We start from the raw sequence: 27959 nt of genomic DNA, 5'->3' as shown, positions 1-27959 counted from the left end.
GTTAATGGACTAGAGGAGTGAAAGGGAGGCTAGAGACAAAAACAGAGACAGAAACAAATCAGAAAGTTAAGGGAAGGAAAAGAGACTTACTTATGGAGGAGACAAGACGATGGATGGACTTGGAAGGCTGAACAAGTGGATTCCTATCTCCACACTCTGCTTGCCCTCTTGCCTTTAATAGCTGTGCAGCCTTGGACAAGTCATTGAACTTCCCTCAGCCCCTCTTTTCTCACCTGTGAGAGAGTGGGACTAGAAAACCCTAACCCATAGGGTACTGATTATATGAAAGCATTTTGTGTATGTTTGTATTGTTATTATCTTTGCATCCTCACTCAGGTTTCCCTGGTCAAGACTATTCCAAGTTCTGTTACCCAACGCAAGTTTGTGTGCCCAAAGCACAGTGAGGCCAAACAAACAGAAAGGCCAGAGTTTGGAGCAGAGAAAGGTTTATTGCAGGGTCGAGCAAGGAGAACAGGTGGCTCGTTCTCAAAAACCCCATTAACTCCCTGATGGTTTTGGGGAAAAAGTTTTTATAGGCAAAATTTGGGGTGAGGGCTGCAAGTATGTGACTTTCTTCTGATTGGTTAGTGGTGAGGTAACAGGGCAGTGCTCCAGAACTCCGTTATTCAGCCTGAAGTTACCATCTTCCATGTGGGAGGTGGGGTTAGTTCCTGCAGAAGAACTCAAGGATATTGTTATGAATATTCCTCTGGGAGGAACCAAGATCCTGCTTTAATTGCTGCACTACAGTTTTTTGATTGTCCCTCCTGTGTTTCTGTATCCCTTCCCTTCCCTGATTAGCAACTGTTTGAATCTGCCCTTGAAACTCTGGAAAGGTCAAGGAGGCTGAATGAAGCCTATTTCTTACAAACAAGAAACAGGGGACACAGAAGGGATTTGTACCTGGGAGGGACCCACAGCGTCCTGCTCCATTTTGTCCCTAGTGTAAGCAGATAGGTTAGGGGGTCACTGGAGAAAGAGAACCAGGAATGGCTTTCTTGACATAAGAGAACCCATTTTGGCCTAAGCCATTTTGTGATATAAGCATGGCCACAATGCTTGCCTTTGAACAGGTCTCAGTAATTAATGATCTTAAGGGAGGGAATGCAGAAACAAGGGAGGAGCAGTCAAGAAACAACTGTGCAGTCTTGGGGCAGGGCCCTGATTTCTTAAAGGATATACATAATAATTCATCTTTGAGCCCCATAGGGTCCTGCTCGGTTTCACCCCTTCATGAATATGCATGTATCCTTAGCTGAAAACTTCCCAGATTTTGCTGTTCGGGGAGACGCTGCTTTGGGAGAGATCCCTGGTGTTCTCCTTACTTGTGGCAAGTAATAATAAATCCTTCCTTCTCCTGATCTTTGGCTTGGTTGGGTTTATTGGCTTGACACCCACCAAAAGGTGAACCCAGTTTTCAGGTAACACAACTGCAGAACTCCATCTATTCTCTGATTATTTCTGTCTTACCAGGAGAAGAATGAACTGATGGACCTGGAAGAGAGGTAATTGGCTACTAAGGCTACCCACAAATGAGGAAGAAAGGAAAAGGAGCACTAGGGAAGCCTGAGAGGAATGAATGAAATGAGAGTAAAGGGATGGAGTGGGGTCTCATCAGTGAGGCCAGCGGACAACTTGAAGGGAATTTCTTTTTCTCAGATCCTCTCCCTTAAGATTAACAAGTATCTTGCTGTCTTGTGGGTACACCAAGGTAATGATACTGAGCAGGGCCCTGTGGGGCTCCTGGGCACAAAGACTTTCTGTGTCCCCCATGTCTTTGATTACAGGAAATAGCCTTCATTCAGCCTCCATGACCTTTCCCTACTTCCAATAGGCAGGTTCAAGCAGTTGTTAATCAGGGAAGTGAGAGGATGCAAGACAAGAGAGAAACAGTCAAGAGAAACAGTGCAGCCTTGGGGTAAGGTCCTGGTTCCCCAACAACGGACACACACAAAGATATCTTTGAGCTGTCTTGCAGATACTGAAACCCCCTCCAGGTGGGTATGCTGCCCACAGACCCCAGACCAGCTGGAACCTGAAGGTTGATGTTGCTGACTCCTACTTACCTCACCACAAACCCATCAGAAGAATGCAAGCCCAGTCACTGCCTTGATCCTTATCACCTACCCCCCCCCACCATGAGCCCTGACTAGAAGACCACTCCCTATTCCACAGGGAGGGGGGCACAGTTCTTGAGGTGCTAGCCTGCTGTGTTCCCTCCAAGAATAAAGCTACTATTTCTTTCTCCTCCAAAACTCTGTCTCTGTATCTCGTTTCGGCATCCATGTACAGAGGGCCAATATTTTGTCATCAATACCTGAAAGAATGGGCTAATGCCACCATGCCTACCCCATCTTAACTGACCCTCCATACTGAAGCCCACATCTCTATTTCAGCTCCAAGCATTCATTCTCCTTCTGCCAGGACAAAGGTCAAGTCATACCCAAGTCACACTTGGAGATATGGGAACAAAGCCCTCTCAAATATGAATATGCACCTTGTGAGGAGGGAGGAGGAGAAGGGACCAGGTGGAAGGCAGAGATTCCTTGGTGACCCCATGCCCTTGGACACCCCTCCTTACAGTCTGGATTAAACAGCATTAGGGAGCCAAGAGAGGAAACACATGTGGTGGTTGGGGACCTGTGCCTGCCTGTTTCCGTCCTACACCTCGTCATCTCGCCACACCCTTCACGTCACCTTACACTCCCCTTCAGCTCAGGAACTGGGAGCTACAGAGAGCGGGGAGAAGGGAGAGAAGGAGAAGAAAGCATAATAATTCCTTGCCCAACTCCAGCCCCACGCCCAGCACAAACAACAGGTAGGCAAGCCTGCCGAGAATACTCAGAGGGAGTCCTGTGAGCAGCAAACTGGTCGGAGCCTGGAAAAGACTCTGAGAAGTAAAAGATCAAAGGTGAAGTAGGAGATGGGGAGGAGGGCAGAGGAGGGGGAAAAGTGGGGGATCATGAGAAGTGGAGGAAGGACAGAGCAGGGCTTCAGACTTGGGGGCAGGGTGGGGGCGGGCAACACAGCACAGATGGGGTAAGAGTTCCTGTTTCCCTGATTTCTCTCCGGAATCCTTCCACAACCTTATAAGGAGAGCACAGGTGTGACAGGGAGGAGCTTTGGTCCTCTTCCTGGTTCTAAGGAAAAGGTGACCTTGAGGCAGCTGGTGTCTTTCTCAGCGTCTGCCTGTGTGCTTTCTCTTTGTCTTCCTCTGGTATCTGTGTTTATTCCACGGTTCCCCGAGGCCGCCTCCCCTGGGAAGATGGAGAGGTTGCTGAGGCAGGCCGAAAAAACAAGAGGTTGGGTAGTGTCACGCTTTCACACCCACAGGGCGACGAAACGGGTTTCCTATTAAACCGGGAGGCTTAGGGGAAGGGTGTTCGGGTCTCTCCTGTCCCCTTGGGTGCTGTCCTCTACTTGGTGCTGAAATATGGGCGACCTCATCTCAGGTGGGCCCGTTCCCCGGCCTAAGGCTGCGAATCTCCAGTCCTCCTAATCTACCTGGTGGGTGGTGCCTGCCCTCTGCCCCCGCACACCTAGGGCCGTGGCAGGCGGGAAGGCGGGGCCTGCATGAGCCCCACCCCTGGAGACTGCAGCTCTGCTTCCCTCTCCTGCGCCCGACCGCCGCTAGCTCATTGCGCCTCTTCTGCAGCCTGGTCGGCACCGGCTTCCACTCCCGCTCCAGCCTCCCTCCATTTCGGCTCCAGCCTCGCACCCACCTCCGGCTCTCAGTCAGCCTGTTTGCATCCTCCCTCCCGGTTCCTGCCCTGAGCCAGCTCTTACTCCGGGATTCCGTAACCAGACCCTCAAGCCATGGCTGGTCCCTTCTCTCGTCTCCTGTCTGCCCGCCCGGGGCTCAGACTCCTGGCTTTGGCTGGAGCTGGGTCTCTAGCCGCTGGGTTTCTTCTCCGCTCGGAACCTGTTCGAGCTGCCGGCGAACGACGGAGGCTGTATCCCCCGAGGTATCAGTGTCTCAGGCGCCCGGGTGAGGGTGGGGGTGGGGGACGGGTAGTTGCTGACTGGGATGGACATGGGGACCTGGGCAATAGAGAAGGGTTATAGTCACGAAGGCTCTGGAGTACAGGCGCTGGACAGTCTGAAAACCTCAGTGGGGGTGGGGATGGAGGCCAAAACCATAAGGTGAAAGAATTCCTGAGGACTTGGAGCCCGCAGTTCCCACCCCCAAGGCCAGCTCTGGCCCTGTGAGTTCTGGCTGCACCTACCCTGCCCAAATTCCTAATTGAGAGACCAGGAACTATCCTTTCCGCTCTCCTCCATCTCCTTTTCCTGCTGTTCTCTCCCGTTTCCTGAATTCCCCTCCTTAGTCTTTCCCCTCCCCCCATCCCTAATGTTGTGTCCACGGGAGGAAAAAACTGAGCAGATCTGGGAGAATTGAGCCTCCAGCCAGAGGAAGCTAGAACTCTTGGGAAAGAATAGATCCTGAAAGTCCCTGATGAGATTACCAAGGTTTAGCCTCCCTCTAACCTCCCCTCCTCCCAAGGAACAAAGCCAGACATGCTCCCAGCTGAGTGCACTGGGTCTAGGCCCCCTGTGCCCTCCCTCCATGGTTACTGGTACCCCCTCCCTAGTGCTGAGTACCCAGACCTCCGAAAGCACAACAACTGCATGGCCAGTCACCTGACCCCAGCAGTCTATGCCCGGCTCTGCGACAAGACCACACCCACTGGTTGGACGCTAGATCAATGTATCCAGACTGGCGTGGACAACCCTGGCCACCCCTTCATCAAGACTGTGGGCATGGTAGCTGGTGATGAGGAGACCTATGAGGTAGGGGGCCCCCAGAGTTCCCCTGGTGACCCAATTTATCTCCCCAGTAATCCCAGCTCCTTTCCCCTAAAGACCTCACTTACCCTTAAGACTGGACCATCCATACTCATGTTTTCTCACCCAGTGAAATCAATCCACAACTAAACCTTGGGAAGGGATTCCCTCTCCTTAACCACCCTCTTCCTCTGAACTGCCCCTCAGGTATTTGCTGAGCTGTTTGACCCTGTGATCCAAGAACGACACAATGGATATAACCCCCAGACGATGAAACATACCACTGACCTGGATGCCAGCAAGGTAGGTCGAATATTCCACTTCTGACTTGCATTGCCTTATATACAACATTCTGTTTCTCCAGTCCCTTCAACCATAATTATACCCTTACTCATAGTCATTATACTGCTGAGCTTTTAGTCTGTGTGGGGAAAGAATTGTATGTTCAGGAGCAGCCTCTGTAGAGAGGAGAGGGCGGATGAGAATGGCCACCCCCCAAGGTGGGCAGGTTTGGGGGAGGGTTTACAATGCCCCTTCAGTTGGAGTGCTTGCCCAATGGGCTTCCTCCAGTGCAGGCAATGAGGACCCCTCTAGTCCTTAAGGTCTCTCCTTCCCAAAGGCCCTCAGCTCCCATCCACTGTGTTTCTGTGACTTACATTAATTTCTCTGATTCCCCAGATCCGTTCTGGCTACTTTGATGAGAGGTATGTATTGTCCACAAGAGTCAGAACTGGCCGAAGTATCCGGGGTCTCAGCCTGCCTCCAGCCTGCACCCGGGCAGAGCGACGAGAGGTGGAGCGTGTTGTGGTGGAGGCACTGAGTGGCCTGAAGGGTGACCTGGCTGGACGCTACTATCGGCTCAGTGAGATGACAGAGGCTGAGCAGCAGCAGCTAATTGATGTGAGGGGCTTTGAGAGCGAGCTGGGCGGGAGGGGCAGATGGAAAGAATAGGCAGGGGAGGCTCGGCCAGATGAGGTAGATGGGCTCTGAGAAGCCCAGGGGCTACTGTGAGGATTCTTAACCCAAGTCCCTTTACTCTCCCCAGGACCACTTCCTGTTTGATAAACCTGTGTCCCCATTATTGACCGCAGCAGGAATGGCTCGAGACTGGCCAGATGCTCGTGGAATCTGGTATGAGGCTTAGCTTACCCCCTGCCCCTATAAGTGCCCTTTTTTTTCTATCTCCCCCAATTCTTGCCCTGCCTCTTAATCCCTGTCCCTCCCTCTCTCCTGCCTTCAGGCACAACAATGAGAAGAGCTTCTTGATCTGGGTGAATGAGGAGGATCATACACGGGTCATCTCCATGGAGAAGGGTGGCAACATGAAGAAAGTGTTTGAAAGATTCTGCCGAGGCCTCAAAGAGGTCGGAGAAGAGTGTATAAGGGAACTAGGTGGGAGGACTTGAGGAAAAAACAAATTTAAATAGGTAGATTGGGGCTTCCCTGGTGGCGCAGTGGTTGAGAGTCCGCCTGCCGATGCAGGGGACACGGGTTCGTGCCCTGGTCCGGGAAGATCCCACATGCCGTGGAGCGGCTGGGCCCGTGAGCCATGGCCACTGAGCCTGCGCGTCCGGAGCCTGTGCTCCGCAATGGGAGAGGCCACAACAGTGAGAGGCCTATGTACTACAAAAAAAAAAGAAAAAGAAAAATGGTAGATTGAGCATATAATTTATCAACCAACCCAGGATACTTTTGATGGTGAAAAGGATCACCACCAATCACTCTAGGACAAGAGGTATAAATCAGAACTGTCCAGGGAAAACCAGGATATGTGGTCACCCTAAGAATAGGAAGAGAGAAAGAATGTCAGGAATCTAAGGAAGTAAATAAAGCAGTTGCCAAATAATGCAAAGAAGGAGTAAATGAGATGGTGGCTCAGTGCCTGGGGGGTGTGGTGTGGGATGGTGGGATGTGCAGATAAGGAAAAGGTTTAAGCCTGGATGGATGTAAGGAGTGAGAGATTGGTATGTTCATGATTCTAATGTAACCACCCAGTTGGGAGCCAAGGTAGGCCTTAACTCTGGATTCTGTCATTCTTGCTAAAGTAGCATGTCTAGATTTTAAGCTGAGAGTAGGAGGGAAACCAGGGAAGGTGGAGGATGGAATGGCCTAAGTTCCAAAGTGCGTTGCTCTGCGTGAGTTGAACTGAATCCTCAGTCCTATATGGATTAGGTCTCCATATTCAATTCCAGATTACAAATCCCCATAAACCCAATCCTTATTGTATTTTCTCATGTATACAGTTCTATTTTGAACTTGTAAAGGGAGAGAGCTCCTCTTCCGTTTAGATCTTGCCTGGGAAGTTTCTGTTATTTTTAGCAAGTAATAGGTAACATATTAAATTATATGCCTTAGTATTCTCATCTGTAAAATTGGGAGAGTAAGACTTCCTACATTTTAAGTTGTGGGGTTTAAGTGAGATAATGCATGTAAAGTGCATGGCCCGTAATAAGTGTTCCCTAAGTGTTAACTGCTATTACTATTCTAGATGGAAGAATTTCCCCTTGTTCATCATATACAATATCCCCCTATGCCATGGTTCTTTCTGAACTAGGAACAGCGTCCCCTTACTCAGGTTAGGTAGTGGTCTTCATGTCCATCAACTCCGGCAGATCTCCAGTCTCTTCAACTCTAATAGTCATCTTCATGATTAGGATGCTTACATGAAACAAAAACATGCTTCCCACACTCCTCCCCCACCCTCCACAACTATGAATCCGGCTCTTCTGCTCCATTTTCACCTTCCTCTTGCTTTCTCACATGTGCTCTTTCCACAGTTAACAGGCTCCCTTGCCTCTTCCTGTTGCAAAGCCTACAACCTCATTTTCTGGCTGAAAGAAACTTCCAAGCTCTAGGCTCATTAGCAAAGTAAAGATGTCAATGCATGCAGAACTCATTGAATAATCGATCTTTTCTCAGTTCAGTTTACCACCTCTGTTCATCTCCCTAGATCATCCTTAATGCATCATTCCCTCAGGTTTCTCTTCTTCCACACAGGATATTTTTGCACAATCTCATCATTATGGGCTTGCAACATCAAAATTATCTTTTATGCATGATAATGAGCCATTTCCACCAAAAAAAAAAAAAAATCAGTGTCATTCTTTCACATCCCAAGTCTTTGTTTCTAGACATAGTTCTAGAGTTCCTGTGGGTCTAGCTAAGGGAAGGCTAGCATATCCCTGACTTTTCACTAACAGAGCCTTTCTGCACTCAGGTGGAGCAGCTGATCCAGGAGCGTGGCTGGGAGTTCATGTGGAATGAACGTTTGGGATACATCTTGACCTGTCCGTCTAACCTAGGCACTGGACTTCGGGCAGGAGTGCACGTCAAACTGCCCCTGCTAAGCAAAGTAAAGGAGTTGTGGAGTTAGAGGGTTGTGAAGGAGGAAGGTGGCTGTGTATGGGTAGGAGGGATTGGGCATTTTGGAAAGGAGCAGACATAGTGTAGCTAAAGAGTCAAGGGGAAGAGCTCTGAGTGGGTTCAGGGCTCTTTCAGGTCGGACCAGTCTCTGCCTGTGTTGACCCTGCCCCCCAATCTCTATCTCCCCTCTAGGATAGCCGCTTCCCAAAGATCCTAGAGAACCTAAGACTCCAAAAACGTGGAACTGGAGGAGTGGACACAGCTGCCACAGGCAGCATCATTGACATCTCTAATTTGGACCGACTGGGCAAGTCAGAGGTGAGATTCTTAGGGATTCGGGATAGGTCTGTGGGGGTTGAGATGTGACAGGGAGTGAGCCTCAGGAATGTAATAGAATCTGAAATGAAATTCAGGTTGAGTGGGGAGGAAATTGGAAACGAGTTCCCAGAGCAGTCAAATCAGTGCGGAAGAGAGTCAGATTGTGGGAAGCAGAGATCGAGGGTTAGTGTCCTTCAGGTGGAGCTGGTGCAGCTGGTCATCGATGGAGTAAACTATTTGATTGACTGTGAACGGCGTCTGGAGAGAGGCCAGGATATCCGCGTCCCTCCGCCTCTCCCCAACAAGCATTAACTCCCATCCCCAGCAGATGACTCAAGACTCCCAGGACCTCTGCCATTCTAACAGTGGCCCATTCTCCTTACTCTGGATCCTCCCTTTCCCCCCTCACTCCCTCTGTCCTAGTAAAGACTACTGGCTACGCTCCAGTTGTGTTATTTCTAATGGTGGGATGAGGAGGAACTAGCCTCCAGAAGAAAAAAAAGGCAGTGGGATTATTTGTGATGGAAAGAGACTCCAGATATGGCATGCCAGGAACACTGATTCTCGGGTGGGTGGAAAGCATTAGCACTTTACCCATATTCCTTATCAGCTTCCTGAGGATAATTAGATTGCACTTCCATTTGCACTTTATTCATTATTACTTAAAATGTCTTTCCCAACAATCTCTCTCTTTAACTGCAGAGACAGGCTCATAGCAGGTTGCCAAGAAAGTAGATGGTCAATGCCAGGGCCCAGGAGGGTTGTGACCAGTCCTGGAGGCCCCAGGCTGTGCTTCGACCTATAATGAGACAGAGAATGGAAAGAATATCACAGCTCTGCTCCACAGGAGCCATTGATACTGGGGAAACTATCTGCCTGTAGATCCCTTCACTCCAGGACCTCCCTGAAGGGTTCTGTGAGCCAACCAGTACCAAGTTAGGGTTCAGATTCTGGGTCAGGGCTTGGTGGGTCAAGCTGTGCAGTTGGGAACTCACCCTGCTGTTCTGGGGTCTCCTTCCCCTCATACTGGGCCCATGCAACTGCTCGTCGCTGCTCAGGACTCAGAAAGGCCATTTGCTCAGGAGTGACAGCCACAGCCTGAACACTGGTGAGACTAGATAGCTGGGTGGGGCTGAACACCACCTAGGGGTGGAAGCAAGAATCAGGACATCCACTGTAGCCCTTGTTGGGCCCTGGCTCTCTTGTGGTCACCCCAGACCCCACTCCATCAATACTTACAGCAAATTTCGGAGGAGGGATGACAGAAATGGCCAGAGGGGTAAGGCCCTGGATCTGTCCTCGCAGCAGTGCTGAAAGAGCCAGGTCTGGGATTCCAGCTGTTGAAGCAAGTGGGATGGGCATGCAAATGTTATCTTATACTGGCCTTCTCCAGATAATCCCAAGGTATCCTACCATAGACCTTCCCCAACACATCTCCAACCTCTTACCTAAATGCCTTCTCAGACTCCCACCTTAAGAACTCCAGAGCAGTCCTCCAACCAGTCCATCCATGGTATGGAAACCAACCCCTGACAACCAGCAGCAGCAGTGGCCCAGTCTCCCTACCTGCTATTGTACCAATTTCGGTGAAGATCTCAGGCCCCCAGTTACTGACTGGGCCAAAGCCACCAGGCAGCACAAGGAGCTGGGCCAGAACCTCCAGTTGCTCCTCAGAACACGGGAGATGCAGGTTGCCCAGGAAGAGAGCTGCTTGGCTGTGGAAGAGTGGGAAGGAAGGGAGAAGGATTCAGCCATGGTGATAAGGGTCCATGGTCATGAGTTGATGGTAGAAATGGCTTCAGGTGAGATCCCTTCCTCCATGGGACCACTCCTGCATGATTCTTCCCTCCCCAGTGAGCCCACATTTCCCTCAGCACCACCACCCACACCCTCCTCCACAGGTGACCTAAACTCCCAACTGCTGATATACTGCAGCTCCTCTGGCCGAAGTCCACAGAGCGTGTAACCCAGTGCAGTCAGGTGGAGGAAGTCCAGGTGGCTCACGTGCCGACCACTCTGCTTCAGGAAACTGGAGACCACAACCCGGAGCTGAGGTGGGGGTGGAGGCCACAGGATAAGGAGAGAAGTCATGGGGAAGTCATGGATGGGCAACTGCTTAGGGAAGGGACAAGTGCTACTGGATTTTTTATTATTAAGACCTGAAGATCTGGGCTTCCCTGGTGGCGCAGTGGTTAAGAATCCGCCTGCCAATGCAGGGGACACGGGTTTGAGCCCTGGACCAGGAAGATCCAACATGCCGCGGAGCAACTAAGCCCGTGCGCCACAACCACTGAGCCTGTGCTCTAAAGCCCACGTGCCACAACTACTGAGCCCTCAAGCCAAAACTACTGAAGCCCGCGTGCTCCGCAGCAAGAGAAGCCACCGCAATGAGAAACCCATGCAATGCAACCAAGAGTAGCTCCCGCTTGCCGCAGCCAGAGAAAGCCCACGCACAGCAATGAAGACCCAACGCAGCCAAAAATAAATAAATTAAATAAATAAATTTATTTAAAAATAAAAAGACCTGAAGATCCAATGGCCATGGGAAAGGTTGAGGATCCAAAAAAGAGAAGGATGGAAAAAAAGAAGCCAAAGGGAAAGGAGGCAGAAGGAAGTATTATGTGTCCAGGGCCTCAGAGTGAATAAATCACAGAGTTCCTAAGGCTACTAGTATGGGGTATTAGGAAAAGATAGAAAGAATGGCCAGGCAGGATCACAGGAAAGAAATTCCTTGGGCTTTAGATGCCCTAGAGGCCTGTATCTGTGGGATGGGTGTTTGGAAGGTGGTAGAGAGGAGAGAAGATGTTACCTGGATGGAGCTCCAGCCATCTATCTGCCCCAGGGTGCTCAGCACACCCCAGTCAACCAGCCTCAGCTCCTGTAGTTCCCTCTCTCCTAGACCTATTAAGAGCCGACCCAGCTGCAGGATCTGCTCAGGACGGAATCCCCCAGGGGGACCCCACAACTAGAGAAAGAGAGGAAGAGTGTGAATGGAAAAAGCACTGGATTAAGAGTCAGAATGCTGGGTCTTAGTTTTGCCTATGACCTTAGCTGTGTAACTCTGGACAAATCACTTGCCTTCTCTGGGTCTTTAGTTTCTTCAACTGTAAAATGAGAGGACTGGATTAAGGTTCCTCTGACTAAGGTGTTATTAAAAGACTCTAGAGTCTCAGTAGTGAAGAATAGCAGACTCTAGTCCATGAGTTCTAAACTCTTACGTGCACCAGACTTGGGGTTTGGGGGCAGGCAGTGACTGTTAAGATGCAGATGCCCAGACCCCATCCTCAGAGATTCTTCTTCGGTGAGTCTAGCATGAGATCCTCGAATAAGCATTTAAAAAACCTGCTCCCTAGATGACTTTGATACACACTATAGTTTGGTAACCACTTCTCTAGTCCCTCTACCCATTTCACTAGCTTCCTTCCCTCAGTATTCATCCCCTCTGACTTCCTACTCAGGATCCAAACCCTCTAATTCTTTTATCTCCTATGTCCCCCACCCCTCACCCAGCTATCCATTCCCTTGTGTTCCATATCACACCCAACTGGCTTCCTCATGTTATTCCACCTCTAACCCCAACTGGACTCTCCCATCACTAACTTGTTTTGCTTTGCCCATCGCTGCCCGTAGTTCCTCAGGCCCAAGTCCTGGGTCTCCTGCAAACAGTGCTAGGCAGTCTTCAAAGTCTAAAAGCTCCATCTCTGCGATCTGGGTTGCAGACCAGGCTGATGGGAATGTTCCCCGTATATCTGCACAATTTGGCACAGGTTCTAAAGGGGGAAGGCAGGGCCAGGGTGTCAGCGTAGTACTAAAGTATGCCCAGAGAGATAGCTATAGATGGAATGACCGCCCCCCCAACCTTTGAAGGACAGGGCAATATGGGCAGCATGGCTCAAGGGATTACTACAGTGTGAGATTTATAGGACTCGATATTAGAACAAGTGACTGGAGAGGACAAGTCCCTCATTGTATAGATGGAAGACCGACGGGGTTGCTCAAGGACTGAATGGCAGATCTAGATTGGAACCCAGGTCCCTATCCCCATAGTGTCACCTTCCTCCATCCTAAGCGTCTTCCCAGGAGAGAGCTCCATGCTTAATCAAGCCTAGAGCTGAGTTAGCTGTTAACAGGGATAAGCGAGCAGGGAAAGGGGAGTCCTGGGCTAAAAATATAATGAGTTATAAATTCCCAGAGCTATAGAACCCTAGAACTAGAAGAGACCTTGAAGATCATCCCTCACACCTCTGTGCTTTATACATTAGAAAACCCCAGCCTAGAGAGAAGTTATACAAATCTGCTTAAAGGGCACAAGTCTGACTGCATTGTTGGATACTCTTTCCTGTACGCCATGCTACATGTATGGGCATATGGGGAGTTTCACCTGGGAGATCCTCTACGGTGGGCCGCACAAACCCAGCTACCAGGGCTGCTTTCTTGGCAGTGAGCTGTGGCCCTGCACACAGATGTCCAGCTCTGCTCTGCTCCCAGCTCTGCTGCTTTTCTAGGAGCCGCTCCAGGGTCTCTGGGCCCAAGGCCTCCTGGGTGAGAAGGTAGAAGGAGGGTGGGCAGAGCCGGGCAGGTCAGGGCCAGCTGCTACAGCTGTAATTTCAAAGTCCTGTCTCTTGTTAGCAGTCCCCGCCCCCCCCGCTAAATTTGGGCTTCACACCCTTTGCCCTCAACTTCCTTGGTCTTAGCTCCCTGGAACCAGCTCCCCAGTCCCCTCTCTGCTCTTACTCCCTCCCTTGTTCCTTCACCTCACCCTGGGGATCAAGGAAATAGCCTCGGGAGACAGAGTGAATACTAGGCGTCCTGCTTGCTCGACTTCATCCTGGCTCCATAACTCTGGTTTCCTGAGGGACAGAAAGAAGATCAGGGATTGGGATGCTGAGTGAACTGTGAGGAGAAGGAAGAGGAAAGACATGCTGGGACTGGGGACTCAGGGCTCCAAGGACCTCAAGCATATTGAATGGGCTGCCACTGATAAGGGTGGTTGAGAGGGTGGGTGAAGAATGAGTTAGAATCTGAAGTTCCCGGAGGTCCATACCCAAGAACAGGCTCCTGCAACAGCAGCCATCCCAGCTCTGTGGCAAATGGCTCTCCTAGGCAGATGCCCTGCAGCTGACTGAGATGGGCCAGCAGGATCTGTAGGGGGATCCGTCGTGTGCTCTCTATCCCCAGGAATCCAACCAAGGGACCCAATGTCTCCAGCACTTCCCTTGACACTGTTGTCTCCTTTGGAGCCTGGAGAGGGGCATCAGGCCTTGGGACAATGCACTGCTGTCTCAAAGGACCAGTCTCTTTGATAAAGACACCAAGACCTTTGACCTTGCCTCCCTCCAGCTCCCAACCCAAGACCCTATGAAGTTCATTGTCATTGTTCACTTTTCTAAACAATGAGCCCAAATAGGAGCAGGCAGGAAGATGGGGAGGTGGAATCCAAGGAATTCTTATACTCCAAGGGATATGGACAAGAAACATGAAGCAGACTATCAAGGAATAGAACACAGAGGTAGATCTAGGGGCTAAGGCCTTGTAGACAAAAACCTGTTTGGCAGCAAAAGTTCAGGTCTGGGCCTAGAAGACAGAGAGCATTGTCTGAGTGGTAAGAATGGCCCAGGCTACAGTTCTGAGTCTGATGGTGTGGACTCTTACCAAGTTTTCTAGTGCCCTTTCTGCCAGGGCTGCCCGGTGGAGTGGGGTCAGTTCCAGCAGCTGCTCTGGAGTGCCTCGTACCAGCTCCACCACCAACATAATGGATTCACTGGACAGTCTGTCCATCAACCGGATCCTATAGCAGTTTGACAGTGGGGGGACTCAGAATTGAGCCAAGTTGAGAAGGGACCACAGAATGCCACATTGCTCAGACAAGAGGTAACACTAGACCAAACCCTGTGGCCCTGGAAAGGAAGCCCCAGATCCAGTTCCCACCACAGTGCTTGCAGGGAGAGAACAAAGGGAGTGACATATTTCCAGTCTTCTTGAGAAGTAACAAACAATCCTACCTCATCTAATGGAATCAAAAGCCCCAAACATTAAGTATCACTAAGTCCCCTCCCCCATTTTATTAAACACTGAGGTTCAAAGAGATCAAATGGTGGGGTCTTAATCTCAGTTCCTGTTTTCCACAGTACGACCCTTCCTCTACTTATTGTGAGAAGGTCCCCTCTCGTTCGTATAGCACTATACAATTGACAAAGTTCTTTTAGGCGTTATCTCATTTGATCCTATGGCAAAACCTGGGGGTAAGAGAGGTATTTTCTCATACATGCTGCCCCACACGCAGCAAATGAAGATCCCATGTGTTGCAACTAGGACCCAACGCAGCCGAATAAATATTAAATATATATATATATATATATATATATATATATATATATATATATATATATATATATATATTGCTTGGCAGCTCACATCACAATGTTGCCACGCTCAGGTGTCCCACGCTGGGGCCTTGTTTGGGGAGCCAGTCAATACCTAGAGCAACTTTGTTTTTCGTTTTTAAAAAAATATTTACTTATTTAGGCTGCACCAGGTCTTAGATGCAGCACGCGGGATCTTCGTTGCGGCATGTGGGATCTTTAGTTGTGGCATGCGGTATCTTTGTTGCTGCATGTGGACTCAGTTGCGGTATGCGGACTTCTTAGTTGCAGCATGCGAACTCTTACTTGCGGCATGCATGCGGGATCTAGTTCCCCTACCAGGGATCGAACCTGGGACCCCTGCATTGGGAGCATGCAGTCTTACCCACTGGACCACCAGGAAAGTTCCCCTAGCACAACTTTGAAAAGAATCCTCCGATTTAGGCCGTAACTGATGTCAGGGAACCACCAGACAGAAAAACACCACCTCTAAGGTATTTCCTAAGGGCAGATCTTCTACCCTAGGTTGAGCCTTCTGAGAATCCAGTATCTCCAATTGTAGCCTTACGGTAAGTCCAGGAGTAGCTTGGTGTCCAGCCCACTCAGTTCTGGCCCCAGGGTTGCCAGCTCTGGCTCTGGCATTGTCATCCTCCTCTGTAGCTCTGCCCAGATACAGGTCCTCTGTAGGACAGGGTAGGGAAGCAGGTTTAGGACAGAGCTGAGCATAGAGGCTGGGTTCTATACCCAGCGTCCCCGCCTCCCTGCTCCCACTAATGCGCAAGCACCCCTCTCACCAGGCTCCCTCGAACCCCAGTGGACAGTTGATAGATCATGTGTACCACTTCAAGGAAGTCTGCCATCGAGTTGATCTGCTGCAGAAACTCACAGGACATGCCCCCTGCCAGAGTACCCAGAGCCCTGTAGATGTGTGCGTGGGTAGATGCTCATTCAACACGTGCCACAGCCTGTCTGCTCCTTGATATCAACATTCTCAACACAAGTACAGATGTTCATTTACGGTAATTTACAGTTTGAGAAATATCTTTCCATAGATATTCTCACTGGCTTCCCACAACATCATCACTGTTTATCAGAGAAGAAAATAAAGATTTACAGAGATCAAGTGACATTCCCAGCATCATTCTACTAGAAATGTGGTAAAGTGAGACTAGAGCCACGTCTTCAGAAGCCCATGGTTCTTTTACTGTGGGTGGAAGTAAGGTGATACTTAACTCCTGTTTATTCCTGCTTGGTCAGTGGCTCTGAAGGATTAATTAGCAAATGTCTACCAGAAGCTTACACTGGGCCCGACACTGTATTAAGTATCTTTTATGCCTTATCTCATTTAATCTTCACAACCTATAGGAAGGTACCATTTTATTTATTTATTTTTAAAATTTTTATTGGAGTATAGTTGATTTACAATGCTGTGGTAGTAGGAAGGTACCATTTTAATTCTTATTCTACAGAAGGAAAAATTGAAGCTTAGAGAGGCTAAATGACTTGCCCAAGATCACAAACAGGTGATGGGGCTAGGACCTGAACCCAATCAGGATAGATACTGTGCTATGGAAGGGCAGGAGGGTCAGGGGAGGAGGAGCCAGAAGAAGACCCCCAGGCTGAGGCTATGCATCATTGATCCTCACACCCCCACTCCTCCACATATCACGTGGTGCCTGGCACATGGTAAGCACTCAGAAAATGTTAGTTGAATTAAACTCACAGCTCAACACAAGTTACTCACTGCAGATCCCTGAGGGTCAGGTTGGTGGCCACCTGCATCTTCTTCCAGAGAAACTGTGCCTACAGGAGAAAGAAAGAGGAGCCACTTCCCAGCAGAGATATTGCCCAAGGACCTATGATGCCTTGGACCCACTGCTGCCTCTCCACCCTGTGGGTCCCACCAGCCTCCTACTCCCCCAAATGCCCACTGCTGAGACAGACAGAGAGAGAGACAGAAACGAGGCAATAGGGAGGAGGGAAAAAGAAAGAGCAAAGCAGGTCACATCATAAGGGATGCTAAGGATAATGTGCCGTATGTCTGAGGGATGGGTGAGGGAGGTGGAAAACAGTGAGAGAAGGGAGTTCTGGGGTAGTGGGAAGAATTACCTGCTGCTCAGACCAGGGCAGCTCCCGGTAATGCCTTCGGTTAGCCAGAAGAGCAGCAGAGTCCAGCTGTAGCAGCTTTAGTGGGAGCAGAGGCAGCAGGCAGTCTGGCCAGGTGGTGGGGATAGGCTGCCGGTGGGGTGGGTGTAGCAGTGTAGTGACAGGTGAAAGGGTCTGGACTCAGGCCTCAAAGAAGTAGGGGAACCATGGGGGCAGGAAGGGACCCAAACTAGGAGAAGGGTGGAATGGCATGTGCCACTCTAACAGGGCACACCCAAGAGCCCTCACATAAAAGACGGTTGTGGTCAAGTGTCACTGTTGATTAGGCACCTGAGGGACTAAACTCCCTCAGTTTCTCAGAGCCTTGGTCCCTTTATCTGAAAACAGGATGACTGGCCTGGAAGATGTCTCAGACCCTTGGGGCTTTGACATTCTAGGATGTCATGCTGTCCTGCAACTGGCTCTGGGGAGAGCTACGAATGTCTTGGTGGGCACAGAGCTAGCTTGGACTCTCGGGGCCACTGCAGGGAGAGAATGTGGGGCAGCACCAGCCATATGAAACAGCCCTGGGATGTGGAGAGGAGCTCAGTCGGGAGAAACCACACGTACCTGACCAGGGATACACACAGCTGCACTGGCCCCTGTTGCACCCATGTTTTTAACTCCATCTTTCACCTGCGTGAGAATTAGATGCGTGTATATGTGTGTGTGTGTGTGTGTGTGTGTGTGTGTGTGTAAAAGTGATGAGGTTTGAGGGGCCTTCCCTTGGCACAGGGAAGATGCCCTCCTCCCAACCAGAGCCCTCATCCCTGATTGGCCATCCTCCCCGCTGCTCTCATACCCGAAAGGTCTGCAGCAGTGCTGCGGTCTGGCAGGCTGAGAGGCGTGACAGTTCAGGGGCCAGGCAGGAACAGGCCCCAACCAGAACTCGCCTAGGGATGGCCTGGAATGTCTGGGAGCTGAGGCCTGGAAGCAGAGGGTGCAAGGAGCAGAGTTCCTCCAGGGACAGCTGGGGAGCAAGAGAGACAAGAGGCCTGAAGAAGCTGGGCCAGGTGGTAGGGAAGAGGACAATCACAGTACAGAAAGGCGGCAGGTATGAGGGGAGCTGAGAGGGAGCCAGGGAAAGGGGGGTGGACAGAGAGCTCTGGGGGATGTTGAGAAGTTGCTGCTACTCACGTCACGCCTAGGGAGGAGCCGTCCAAGCAGTAGGACAGCCTAAGGGAGGATGGGACAGGAAACAACAGCTCTCAGGTCCTGGCAGCCAGGTCCCAAGCAGGTCCCTAGGGCCCGCCCTCCAAAACTTCCAGCTCCCTCTCTACCACACCAGTGACCAGCCTGGCTCTGGGCTCTTCTTCATCTGAGGAAGGGGGTTGAGGGAGTCCTCCTTGGGACAGAGGAAAAGGAGTCTTCAGGGGGCCCAATGGTATCCTTGAATGTAATTCTCTTGACTGAGGTTCCGTGGGTGGCAGATGGAAGCCAGGGAGTGAGATAGGCCCACCTGGGCAGGTGTGACACTGGTTCCTTGCAGCGCAGGAAGCATGGCTCTAAGCTGGGGCTCTGACAGCTCCTGCAGGAAGCGGAGGCCCAGCTGAGGGAAGAGAGGGGTCCAAACTCGAAGCTCCTGGGGGCTCAGCACAGTTCCTCCAGATGAGCGCAACACCCCCAGAAGTTCATATGCTACCTGTAACCAAAGAAGGTCTGGGACTGGAGAGAAAAGACAGGTGAACCTTAAGCCTCCTCTCTAATCCCACATCTGGATTTCCCAGGGCCTGGATAATGGCTTGGAACCAGGGATGGGAGAGGAGCAGATTGGGTTCAAGACATCAAAGGATATGTTCGAGATGTCATAGACCAGATGGAGCAGGGTCCCGAAGGGGTGGTAACAGATAAGAATGGCCATGGAGTAAGGAAGTAAGGAATGAAGGTAGCCAAGGTGGGGCAAGGGCTGGCACCAACTGTGCTCAAGCTTGGTTGAGATGACTGGGCACATCCTCCACACAGACCACCCCCCACGGGAAGCCTGGAGTCTTGTAGGCCTGTGCCGAGGGGCTCACCCGTCCTTGTGGGCTGAGGGTCCCGTTGGCCGCACATTCCAGCAGCCCCTGTTCTACCGGCCCCATTGGATCGTTCAAGGGTACCAGGCTCTGCAGCTCCTCAGGGCTCAGGAAACAGGCGAGGGGCCCCAGCCTGAAGAGGGCACGAAGCTGGCCTTCACTGAGGCTGGTACTAAGGCAGGGACCATGTGGGTACATGGAGCAAGCACTCCGACCGCTAAACTAGGAAATATGGATGCCAGAGACAGGCCTCTCTCCTGGAGCCCTACACCGCCAGGGGCCACTGCCTACTCTCTTGCCCCTTCCTTTCTAGGACCCCAACCCATCATGGCAGCTGTACCTGCCTCTCCCCGGCTCTGGCCGTGATCACCGGTCCCACAACCACTCACCTGCGCACCTGCTCCTCTCCATCCTGGACACTCTGGTTCACCAGGCTGCGCAGCACATGTCGGGCGTGTCCTGGCCCAAGACCTGCCGCTGGCCAGCTATCCTCCAGGGCCTGGATCTGAGATGGGGAAGGTCAGCTTGTGTTGGGGTCACTGTGGGACTAGGAGACATGCCACTGACTCCCATCCCACCTATCAGAAAACAGCCTAGTCAAATAAAGGATCATCCACATACCTGATGAGGGCTGAGTTGCAGAAAGTTCTCCAGAGGCAGGTGGGGGAGCAGGGGCAGCGCTGCCCATAGCAGCTCCTGGGGCCAGGCGGGCACTTCCCCAAACAGCTCAGGAGCCAGCAGTCGCCGTGCCAGAGCCTCCTTCTGTTCAGGCCTCATTTCAGGGCTGTAATTCCGGATGGCAGCCAGGCTGGGGAGAGTAATGGGTCTTAGCCCTTGGCCCTGTTCCCTGGCTCTGTGCAGACCTGCTGTCATGGACAGGAAGGAGACTCCCCAGTTTTAATCGAAGGGGCTGCTCTAGGTGGGGGGGATTGGCCTGACCCTGACAGGGTCAGGAGGAGTGGTACAAGGTCCTTACACACTGTCATTGGCCAACAGGGATGGTGGGAAGCGCATCAGGTCGGAGACGGCCAAGAAGGGGATGAGCGGTGAGAGATCGATGAAGAGCTGGGAGGTGAGGCGCGGGTACCGCTGGAGCAGCAAGGCTGTCAAACGACCCAGGGCCTGCTCCTCAGATGGTGGCACCTGTGGGGGCACAGGAATGAATGCCGGCTCTGGGGATGCCCACTCTTCTGGCCATCTCCCCTGCTGAGTTCCTCCTTCTGCTAGAGTGAGCCCATTGCCTACCTGGTTCCAGGTGCTCTTGATTCCTAGATTTCCCCCGCCACCCTCGTTCCCGTCTCCCTCCATGCCCACCTGCATCTGGGCCCAGGAACGGTGCATGAGCGTCAGGAAGCCCTGAGCAGCCTCGCTCTCCGCTGAAAGCACCAGCTGCTGGAGATTTTCTGGCGGCATGTGCAGGTATGCCTGGGAGTAGGAGGTCATGGTGGTTATGGCCTCACTGGGCAGGGACCTCAGGCCACCCGCCTACTGCCCCCCCCCCCCCCGCATCTGTTACCTGCACTAGAATCTGGAGGGCCCAAACACTCTTCTCCCTCTGGAGCAGATCCCACAGCACAGGCTGGAGGGGAGACAGACAAGATGCCAAGAGAGCTGTCTCCTCTGTCCCTCCTGCGGCTTCCCCAGGCACTCCAACTCCACTTGCTAGAATGCTTGTCCTTCATCCGAAGCTAGTATGTGTGTCTGCTCAGATGTTACACTCCTTTAGGTCAGGGACCACGTCTGCTATAGCCTTTCCCATGCCAAGGCCATAGTTGGCTCAGTAAATACTTGTAGATATGAACCAAATTATTACATTTCACTGGTCCCAGGACTCGAGAAAGTGGGCCCTAACCTGGAGTAAGGAATCTCTATATTCCCTACAGAACCTAGCAAAGTGCCTTACAAGTAAGCGGAACTCAATGAATGAACTAAGGTATTCACATATTCCAGCCCCTTCACTCTACAGAGAAGAAACTGAAGCCCAGGAAAACCAAATTAAATTACTCGCCTAAAACCACACTTGTGGCATAGTTGAACCTGAAACCCAACTCTTCTGATTTGCAATCACCCTGAATTTTTCTCATTTCTGCCTTATCTTCCTATATTTTGCCAGTTTCCAATTCTCACTCTCTAGGGACAGAATTAGAGCCCTCTAACTTGATCCCTTTCCTTTCCGGAGCAGAAAGGGGGAAAATCAAAAAGTCAGGAAGAATAATGAGATAACATTTATTATATATTGTTTTTATATCATATACTAGTGCTGAGGCCACAGCATGTGTTATCTGATGTAATCCTTACAGCCACCCTAAAAAGAGTGGCACCATTATTCTCCCCATTCGTTTGCAGATGACAAAAATATTGCTCAGAGAGGTTAAAAACTTGTTCAGGGTTGATCACAGAACTAAGATGTAAACCCAAGCCTGTATGACTCCAGAGCTGTGGGCTTAACCGCTGCACTACACTCCTGCCTCTCAGTAATATAGTAGAGAATTCCCATGGAGGCCCTTCCCTCTGTTCCAGGAGCTTTCACCTTGGCAGATCACTCACGCTGAAGCAGGCCAGCAGCTCCATCTTGCTTACACCAGAGCTGGAGCTGGCAGTGGGGTCAAAGTCCAGGGGGGTCGGCTGCTCCTCCTGTTCCAGGTACTCCCCGACTGTCCGCAGCACACTGCGCCGGCCCTCAGGGCGGAAGGCATCCCAGAAGGAGCAGTTGTCTGGGAGACTGGAGAGCATCAGGGCCTGACCCAGCATCCCCTGGGCCTCCTTCCCTCCGGCCCCTGGACCCAGGAGGAAGGTCAGCAGGCGCAGGAGATAGTGTAGGCGTGTGGGGTGCGCAGGGGCCGGCACGGAGGACTGACAGCGTGGCAGCTGGGACAGCATGCCAAGCAGGAAGGGGCCTGGGGCCAGGCAAAGTGGGGACGGTCCCAGTGGGGGCTGAGAGGGCAGAAGAGGGCCCAGTAACCCCTCCAAGAAGCAAGTATCATTGCCCCCACGACTTATCCTGCACTGGCCTGCTAGCCAAGGCCAGGAGGGCACCAGGGCCTCGTACATGGTGTCATTGGCACAGACCATCATCAGGAAGCTGCCCCCATCTGGGCAGCGTTCCCCACATGGTCCAATGTGGCAGGGTGGGGCGGCCGTGACATCCGGGGTGGGGCCCTGGCACACATGCTGAACCCAAGCCTGGTTGCTGGGGGGCACAGCCTGCAGACTCGCCTCCCTACACAGCCGCTCAGCCCACAGAGTCTCGTTCTCCAAGAAGCAGCCCCAGAAGATCTCTGGGGTGACGGGGACAGGGGGCAGGCCTTCAGGGCAGCTGGTAGGGGGTGGGAGCAGGCCCGCACAGAGCCGCTTTACCAAGCGGCGGTTGGGAAACGACAGGGTGGAAAAGGGGAGGTCGCTACAGATTGCCTCCAGGAACTCTTCGGGAAACTGGTCGTGGCAGGCCTGGAGCCAGCCTTGGGCACCTGGTGCCCATGAGACTGCATACCACACAGCTGTCTGACAGATGGCAGCAGTGCTGGGAGGGGGCTGCGGGGAGACAGGCTTAATGTGCTGGCAGATCACGTAGAGGGTGAAGTTGGAAATGCTGTAGGGCGGTGCTGGGCCTGCGGAGTTCTCGCAGAGGGCCTCCACAGAGATGGCCCGCCGCTGGCGAGGGCTGATGTGGGCTGAGGGCTGGGAAGTCCTGGGCAGAGGCACAGCTGTGCTCAGGCATTGGAGGAGCGCGGGGGGTGGAGGTGGCGATCCAGACAGAAAGCCCAATGCCCGCACATCCCAGGAGAGATTGTGCCGGATGCCCCTGGATGCAGAGGGAGGAGCAGGTGAACATCTGATCAGTTTACATGTTCTCAGGTTGAGACTTCTGGCCCCGGCCCAGAGCCCTGCAGGGAGGGTGGCAAGCACAGGCTTTTCCAAAAGTGAGGTCGCTGGGAATACTGGTGTTACCGGTTTAAATGTTGGAATGGGGGGAAAGGGGAGAGAGATCTGTCCCGCCAAGGCACAAAAATCACGTAGGAGCAGTTGGAGTCCCTTCTGTCCACCCGGCCCCCTTCTTTCTCCTTTCTGCATACGCTTTTAGGCAGCTTAAACACAACCCTTGGTTGGCCTCAGATCAGGAAATCTGCCCAGCAACTGAATATGTCCACCTGTGCTCTGGCACTGTTGTACTGAAACAGTAAGGGGTGGAGGAAGCAATCCCGTCCTTTCTTTCCATACCCCATCTTTATTAGTTAACATTTATCAAGCACCATGTGCAAGGCACAGTTCTAAGTGGTTTACACATACAGTATCAACTCATTTAATCCCTTGCAAAAACTCTGAGGTAGTTAATATTATCCATATTTCCCAAGTGGGGAAACTGAGGCATAGAATGAGGCTATAACCTGCCCAAGGTCACATGGCTAGGAAGAGGTAGAGCTGGGACACCAACCTCGATAGTCACACTCAAAAACCTGTAAACTACACCCCTCCCATCAGTTTCCTCTTCCACTCTGGAGGCTGATGACGTCCCACACCCAATCCCTCAGAACTCCTCTCCTGTTACTTACCACAAGAGCAGCTGCTGAAGATTGCCTAGGAGGGAAAGAGTAAGGAAGAGAACTACCCCAGTCTCACCCTTCCTTGCCCTGCCACAGCCCAGCCCCAGACCCAGCAGCACTCACCTCCCTGGCACTGCCCATTGACATCAGGCTCTGGTTGCCCCAGAATGGAAAAGACCTCATCCTGCAGGGAGTCAGTGACTCGGAGCAGCCCCTCCTGGAAGGTAGCATAGAGGGGGGCCCCCACTGTGCGCAGCAGACCTCCCCAAAGAGCCTCCTCAGAGCCCAGCTCCCCCACTGGGGTGAGCAAAGCCAACAGACCCTGCAAAAGGTGGAGGGCTGGCTCCCTCCCATCGAGGCCTGTGGCATTGGCAAAGTCCACGCTGGGCTGCATCTGCACCAGGGCCTGCCAGCGTGTGCCCTCTAACAACAGCAGCAGAGAAGGCAACCAGTCAGCTGCCAGAACGCAGTCAGAGGGCCCATCACGGGTGCATGGGGGCCGGGTAGGGCTAGGGGGTCCCCCGGGAACTAAGGCTCCCAGCAGCACCTCTGCAAGTCCACTCAGCACACCTGCCTGGTGCCCCAGGAAGTCCCGGGGGGTCTGCTCATGTCCCAGCAGTGCCAGCACATCCCCCAGCAGCCCCAGCATTGGCTCCCAGTCTGGGCTGCCTCTCAGCGTCACTAAGAAATCATGGAGCCGGAGGGCAGGGGGCTGGAGAGGTGGGGGCTCTCCCACCGGTCCCTCCCCCATTCTCCCAGGCTCAAAGGAAGAAGAAATGTTGGCCAGGAATGCAGAGAACCGTGAGCGGCTGAGGGACCCCTGTGGAGCCTGGTCCAGAACGGAGAGCAAAGACTTCAGGAGGGAGAGACCAGGGTCCAGGGACTGAGGCCCAGTAGGGGCCAGAGTCACTGTAAGAAGAGAAACCAGAGATCACTGAAGGGGAAAAGCCTGGAACCCAAATTCAGCCCTGCCCTGGAGCCCAGTCCCTGCCTAGATATAAAGATGAGGTGAAAAAGATGGTGGGCTGAGTCCCTTTCAACAACCTACAGTAAGTCTTGGCCTGATTTCTTAACCCTCATTTTCTCCCTTAGCTCCAGTCTCCACCCCTCTTCCTTGCCCCTTTATTTTTTCTCGAACCAGTTAATCTCTGCATTCTTAAGTCTCTTTCCAGCAACCACCCCCTTCATCCCCAGCCCAGCTCACTGTTCCTCTCACCTCCACAGGATAGCAGCAGCACCAGGGCCCAGAGGCTCAGAGCCATGTTTCCAGGTAAGCGCTGGTACTAGAGGTGAGTTCTGGTTATTCTCACCTTGTGTGGGATAGCCAGGTGAGGGCAGGGCACTGCAGGCAGCCTGAGTCTCCACTGACACTGTAGTGTGGTCTTTCAGGAAACAATATCCGTAACCTGACAGCAGGTTTGTCACCTGAGCCACTGAATACCTGATCCTTTGGCTTTGGAGAAGGGTGTGCCTGTCAGAGGGACCAATGATAGGGGATCCCAGGGGGCCCTCAGAGGAACCCAAGGATATAACTTCAGTGAGGAGCCAGGATGCAGATAGGAGTAGGCAGACATAGAGATGGAGCAGTTCTGGAGATCAGGAGTGTAATCTGGGAGGGTCTGCAGAAATATAAGAAATATATATAAATAATAAATAAACAACAATAGAAATATAAGAACAAAAGAGGGCCCAAAGGAGCTAAAAAGCAAGTAGAATTTGAGGGAATTGAAGAAGAAAGGGGGCCAGGAGCATGGATCTGGGCAGCCAGGTGTAAACAGAGAAGAGGAATGAAGACAAAGGTCTGGTCTAAGGATGGAGCATTCAGGAAGAGAGGGGCTTTTGATTCAGTACCCAGAGCCACAAAATGTTAAGAGTTGGGCAGGATTTCAGAGATCACACAGACCAAACCTCTCATCTTATGGATAAGAAAATAGACACAGAGAGGAGTGACTTGCTCATTAGGCCATTCAAGTGTTTGGGTTTGCCCTCTGGCTCTCTTCCTGTGGCCCAGGAGAAAGCCCTTAGAAAATTCTGAGGTGAGAAAATAAATAAACCAGATTAAGTAACTATGCAAGGGGGCTATTCCCCACATGCATACACACACACACACACACACACACACACACACACACACAGAAACTGCTCATAGATCAGAGAGATCCATCTCTCTGATCTGGTCAGGGTGAGAAGTCTTTTCTGCCCTCCGTTTAAGGCCCCCAAGGCCTTTACCTGACACCAGTTCTAAACAGTAATTCACCACAGGCTCCACTCAAACCATATTCTGTCCTTCTCTCCTTAGAACCCTTCTCTAAAGCCCAAACCCATACGTTTAAATCCATTATTAATGTGCCTCTGTCCTGGAAGGTCCATTTACGATCCTAGAATTTTTTTTTTTTTTTTTTTCGGTACGCGGGCCTCTCACTGTTGTGGCCTCTTCTGTTGCAGAGCACAGGCTCCGGACGTGCAGGCTCAGCGGCCATGGCTCACGGGCCCAGCCGCTCCGCGGCATGTGGGATCTTCCCGGACCGGGTCACGGACCCGTGTCCCCTGCATCGGCAGGTGGACTCTCAACCACTGTGCCACCAGGGAAGCCCACGATCATAGAATTTTAGAGCTGGAAAGGACTTGAAGAATCCTCTTGTAAAAACTTCTCATTTTATAGATGAGGAAATGGAGGCCCAAAGAAATAGAATACCTTGGCCCACGCAATCAAAGGAGGTGAGGGCAGTGCTGGGATTTTCCAAGGTGAGTCAAAAAGTTAGAACCAGTGAAATGATCTATTGTATCACTTTGCCAATATTTTCTCTTTGCTTATCAAAGGTACATCTAGTCTGAAAAGCAGAGAGGAGAATCAGAGGAAGAATACGGCCTGGGTTCCCAACAGCTTTCTAGCTCCTGGCTCCAGCCCATTCTGCAATCCACTTGAATTTCCGCCCTTGATTCTATAACAACCCTCTTATAATAAATTCTCCTTTTTGCTAATAGGATAGCAAAAAAATGAGATGGCTGGGCTCAAGTCCTGGCTCCAGCATATACTAGCAGTGTGTCCTGGGCAGTTTCTAAACCTGTGGCACAGTGTTCTTTTCTGTAAAAAGGAGAAATACTAGTATAGAGTTGTCATGACTATTAAATTTGATAAGGCATTTAAAGTATTTAGCACAGTGCCTGGCATTCATTCAAAAAGAGTAAGCACCCATTATGTGCCAGACACTGGTACAGAATAAACATTCACTAAACGTGACTACTATTATTATTAGACTAGCTCAATATGAATTCTTTTATTTGAAACTAAAGAGTCCTAATTAATACAGAAATTGTCACCAAGAAGCAGTGTCTTGAGTGAAAGACCTTTAGAACAAGTATGGAGGTAGCTGAGTCAAGCAGAGAGGGGAACAATGAGGACTCCCTCAACCCAGGAGGGGAAATTCTTGGCACTCCACATGATGATGGAGCTATCAGGTTAAGCAATCCTGTGGTTGCCAAGGATTCAGGCTATCTGCCAACTGAGGATGAAGTGCTTAGGATTTATAGCAAAGATATCAGCCTTATTCAATACAAGCAAGTTACTGCTTATACTATGGTAAGTTTCAACAAAAGCAAGACAAGTTCCAATCCTCAGATGAGCAAATGGAAAGAGAGAAAACCAGAGCCAACAAACTGAAATTAGGGGGGTCCAGAGCACGATAGTAATCATGTGTGTTGCTAAAGTGAAATGGATTAGATTGGTGGGGTGATTGGAATGCTCTGTGATCTGGCAATTGGAATGGAGATACTTGCAAGGAGCCAAAGGAGTTGAGAAATCTGAAGCATCCTCAATCTCCCAAATCAACCACAGGGCACTTTCTGTCTGACTAGAACAGAGGCCTCCCTTTGTAAAGTGCAATTGTTTTTCTCCCTTTTTGGTTTGCCTTTTGTAACTTAAATATAGATATATATTGCTCACTAAGGATCCAAGCAGTCCCCAGATCTCTTGCAGTTAGGTGGGGTCAGGTGATTAGTTCTGGCTAATGGATAGTGAATGACGAAAAGAATTTAAGAGCTAGTGAATGATGCTCCAGCAATCTCTTCCCTGTTGAGGTAACCGAGAAACCACACATTGAGATGGCAGCGTCATAAGGCCAACTAGCCTAAAGCTCCAGATTATCACACAGCATTTAGAGTAAATTCTCATTTTTGAGTCCTGTTGTAGAGTCCTCCGCTCACTAAAATTTATTTGTGACTCCAAAATCAATACCTATGGCATTTTCACAATCATTCACAGACATCTGCAGAGTGGTAAAAAATTTGTCGCCTGATGTGTACATTCCCAGCTGAGTTCAAACAAGGCAATACTCCTCTACAGCCATACCACCCTGAATGTGCCCGATCTCATCTCGGAAGCTAAGCATGGTCGGGCCTGGTTAGTACTTGGATGGGAAACAAGGCAATAC

General features: G+C 51.2%; 2 protein-coding genes across 5 annotated transcripts in view; one reads left to right on the top strand and one right to left on the bottom strand.

Moving 5' to 3' along the window:
• The first annotated feature begins 2518 nt into the window (after window positions 1-2518).
• LOC114904125 (creatine kinase U-type, mitochondrial) lies at window positions 2519-8910 on the top strand. Of its 2 annotated transcripts, none has more exons than XM_029237625.1 (10): window positions 2519-2911; window positions 3656-3965; window positions 4593-4791; window positions 4993-5088; window positions 5464-5685; window positions 5831-5916; window positions 6026-6149; window positions 8003-8137; window positions 8341-8466; window positions 8665-8910. In XM_029237625.1, the coding sequence occupies exons 2-10, from the start codon at window positions 3817-3819 to the stop codon at window positions 8776-8778; spliced, it is 1251 nt and encodes a 416-aa protein (XP_029093458.1). In that variant the 5' UTR covers window positions 2519-2911; window positions 3656-3816; the 3' UTR covers window positions 8779-8910. The 2 variants fall into 2 exon arrangements, with proteins under 2 accessions (XP_029093458.1, XP_029093457.1); XM_029237624.1 differs by having other exon boundaries at window positions 2699-2818.
• A 169-nt stretch (window positions 8911-9079) lies between these two features.
• STRC (stereocilin) overlaps window positions 9080-27959 on the bottom strand; it is a 24452-nt gene continuing 5572 nt past the window's right edge. Inside the window, exons 2-31 of one of the 3 annotated variants that reach the window (XM_029237600.1) lie at window positions 25060-25148; window positions 24840-24904; window positions 23653-24438; window positions 23539-23563; window positions 21536-22790; window positions 20505-20567; window positions 20303-20413; window positions 19965-20131; window positions 19610-19796; window positions 19378-19493; window positions 18989-19121; window positions 18433-18615; window positions 18111-18149; window positions 17776-17943; window positions 17544-17609; window positions 16938-17063; window positions 16573-16631; window positions 15623-15746; window positions 15397-15509; window positions 14119-14254; window positions 13511-13707; window positions 13226-13316; window positions 12848-13004; window positions 12067-12236; window positions 11276-11431; window positions 10373-10515; window positions 10033-10181; window positions 9706-9803; window positions 9462-9609; window positions 9080-9265 (exon numbers count right to left, since the gene is read on the bottom strand). In XM_029237600.1, the coding sequence (XP_029093433.1) occupies window positions 9177-9265; window positions 9462-9609; window positions 9706-9803; window positions 10033-10181; window positions 10373-10515; window positions 11276-11431; window positions 12067-12236; window positions 12848-13004; window positions 13226-13316; window positions 13511-13707; window positions 14119-14254; window positions 15397-15509; window positions 15623-15746; window positions 16573-16631; window positions 16938-17063; window positions 17544-17609; window positions 17776-17943; window positions 18111-18149; window positions 18433-18615; window positions 18989-19121; window positions 19378-19493; window positions 19610-19796; window positions 19965-20131; window positions 20303-20413; window positions 20505-20567; window positions 21536-22790; window positions 23539-23563; window positions 23653-24438; window positions 24840-24904; window positions 25060-25148 (5409 nt within the window). In that variant the 3' untranslated portion in view covers window positions 9080-9176. Of the gene's footprint in view, window positions 9266-9461; window positions 9610-9705; window positions 9804-10032; window positions 10182-10372; window positions 10516-11275; window positions 11432-12066; window positions 12237-12847; window positions 13005-13225; window positions 13317-13510; window positions 13708-14118; window positions 14255-15396; window positions 15510-15622; window positions 15747-16572; window positions 16632-16937; window positions 17064-17543; window positions 17610-17775; window positions 17944-18110; window positions 18150-18432; window positions 18616-18988; window positions 19122-19377; window positions 19494-19609; window positions 19797-19964; window positions 20132-20302; window positions 20414-20504; window positions 20568-21535; window positions 22791-23538; window positions 23564-23652; window positions 24439-24745; window positions 25149-27959 lie in introns of those variants that run through there. The other 2 variants (XM_029237603.1, XM_029237602.1) reach the window with 2 other exon arrangements.

The sequence above is a fragment of the Monodon monoceros genome, unplaced genomic scaffold (genome assembly GCF_005190385.1).
Source record: "Monodon monoceros isolate NGI ecotype Baffin Bay Population unplaced genomic scaffold, NGI_Narwhal_1 Super_Scaffold_21, whole genome shotgun sequence".
NCBI classification, from domain to species: domain Eukaryota; kingdom Metazoa; phylum Chordata; class Mammalia; order Artiodactyla; family Monodontidae; genus Monodon; species Monodon monoceros.
This window is presented reverse-complemented; position numbering and strand designations above follow the sequence as displayed.

What these genes read in the sequence shown, in the direction of transcription:
- LOC114904125 (XM_029237625.1), top strand. Translation starts at nt 3,817, where the DNA reads ATGGCTGGTCCCTTCTCTCGTCTCCTGTCTGCCCGCCCGGGGCTCAGA. An exon ending in CGGAGGCTGTATCCCCCGAG is followed by an intron (nt 3,966 to 4,592) that starts GTATCAGTGTCT and finishes CCCCCTCCCTAG; the next exon opens with TGCTGAGTACCCAGACCTCC. An exon ending in AACTGCCCCTGCTAAGCAAA is followed by an intron (nt 8,138 to 8,340) that starts GTAAAGGAGTTG and finishes TCTCCCCTCTAG; the next exon opens with GATAGCCGCTTCCCAAAGAT.